Source organism: Selaginella moellendorffii, unplaced genomic scaffold (genome assembly GCF_000143415.4).
Source record: "Selaginella moellendorffii unplaced genomic scaffold, v1.0 SELMOscaffold_124, whole genome shotgun sequence".
Classification (NCBI taxonomy): Eukaryota; Viridiplantae; Streptophyta; class Lycopodiopsida; order Selaginellales; family Selaginellaceae; genus Selaginella; species Selaginella moellendorffii.
In genome coordinates, this window is record NW_003314385.1 from 29,296 (window position 1) to 30,701 (window position 1,406).

Consider the following 1,406-nt stretch of genomic DNA (forward strand, 5'->3'; position numbering starts at 1 on the left):
ATCCCAGTGGGACGGGCCGAAGAGAAGAGGCCTGGTATTTCTGCTGCCATACCACTTCAAGAGCTCAGGGACAAGACAGAGTGGAGGTACGGAGGCGTTCCCTACCTGTTGGCTTATTCAGCAATTGGTGGTAGCGTTACGTTTGTGGCACTTCATTCAAGGGACCCGTCGACGCGGGAGGTCTTGACTAAACAGCTGGTAACCCTTGACCTGTTTCAACTACGCGATCGTATCCGGCTTCTCGTCGTCCTCTTCAACATAGCCAGGTTGTTCCCCGTTTTAAGCAGGCTCTGCATTGAGTACGACGTCGAGGCAGATTATTTACCAGCAACAACATCCGGAGACAAAACCGTGCAGCTTCAGGCGAAGAATGTCGTCAAGACGTATAAGGATTATGATACGTATTGTACAGTCTTCAACATCTACGAGGCTATCAAGGATGTTCCTCGAGTTGAGATCTGTACAACCCAGAGAATCATTCAGGCTCGGAAGCGAAACAGGAGTTTGGACTACAGTTTAACTTTCGTACCCCGGGTGACGTTTCGTCAGAGAGCCAGGCCACTGAACAATTTGTTGCCGGCTCTTGTTCAAGTAGCAAAAACGCTGAACGAGCTTCACAATCGGGGCTGGGTTCATAGGGATGTCCACTGGAGAAATATTGGCAAGTTTGGCGGTGACTGGTATCTGATCGACTTCGATGAAGCTGCTATGGTTCCATGCATGGAGCCGCATTTGCTTTGTGAAGATGCGCATGCACCTGAGATGAGAACTGGGGAACATGGCTATCCAGTAGATGTGTGGAGTATTGGCCATCTGATTGCAACCAGCAAGGTGCGATGTGATGGTGGGTTGCTACAGTTGCAGGACGAATGTTTGAGTGAGGATCCCTCTTCAAGGCCTACCATGCGACAGGTTCTTTACAGGCTTCAGGAGCTGCCTGCCCTTCTCGCGCTCATGGGCAAGGTGTGATCAACGATGGCTTGCTGAAAGAGCTGAAGTCTGTGAATCTTAATCTGTGATAAAAGCTCAGACAATGTGACATCTTCTTCATCTGCTTCTTGTGATCAGGTCCTTGTAAAACTGATACGAGCAAGCGAAAGATTCGTTTGTGCTGCCTCCCTATATCTGCGTGATAATGCCCACAAACTTGCCTGCGACTCGGTAGAAGTGGCTTTAGTGTGCTTCGACGCTGATTGATTTTTATTTTAAGTGGTCGATACCACCTTACTGTTGGTGGTTATATATATATATATATATATTCGACTCTTTTTATATATGTTTTTTAAGTGCAGCCAAGTAAAAGAGAGGATGATGTTGGTTGGAACAAGATCTTGCAGGCAGTTTGCAAGAACCGAAGGGTTGAAGCAACGATTTTGTTTAAGATGGTGCCGGTACGAAGTCTTGCA

At 47.5% G+C, this 1,406-nt stretch overlaps 1 protein-coding gene across 1 annotated transcript in view; it reads left to right on the plus strand.

The window, feature by feature from the left end:
* Positions 1 to 1,197, plus strand: part of LOC9644452 — a 3,451-nt gene extending 2,254 nt beyond the window's left edge. The window contains exons 4-5 of the mRNA XM_024665598.1: positions 8 to 963; positions 1,069 to 1,197. Of these exons, the coding sequence (XP_024521366.1) occupies positions 8 to 963; positions 1,069 to 1,197 (1,085 nt within the window). The remainder of the gene's footprint in view (positions 1 to 7; positions 964 to 1,068) is intronic.
* Positions 1,198 to 1,406: the final 209 nt, after the last annotated feature.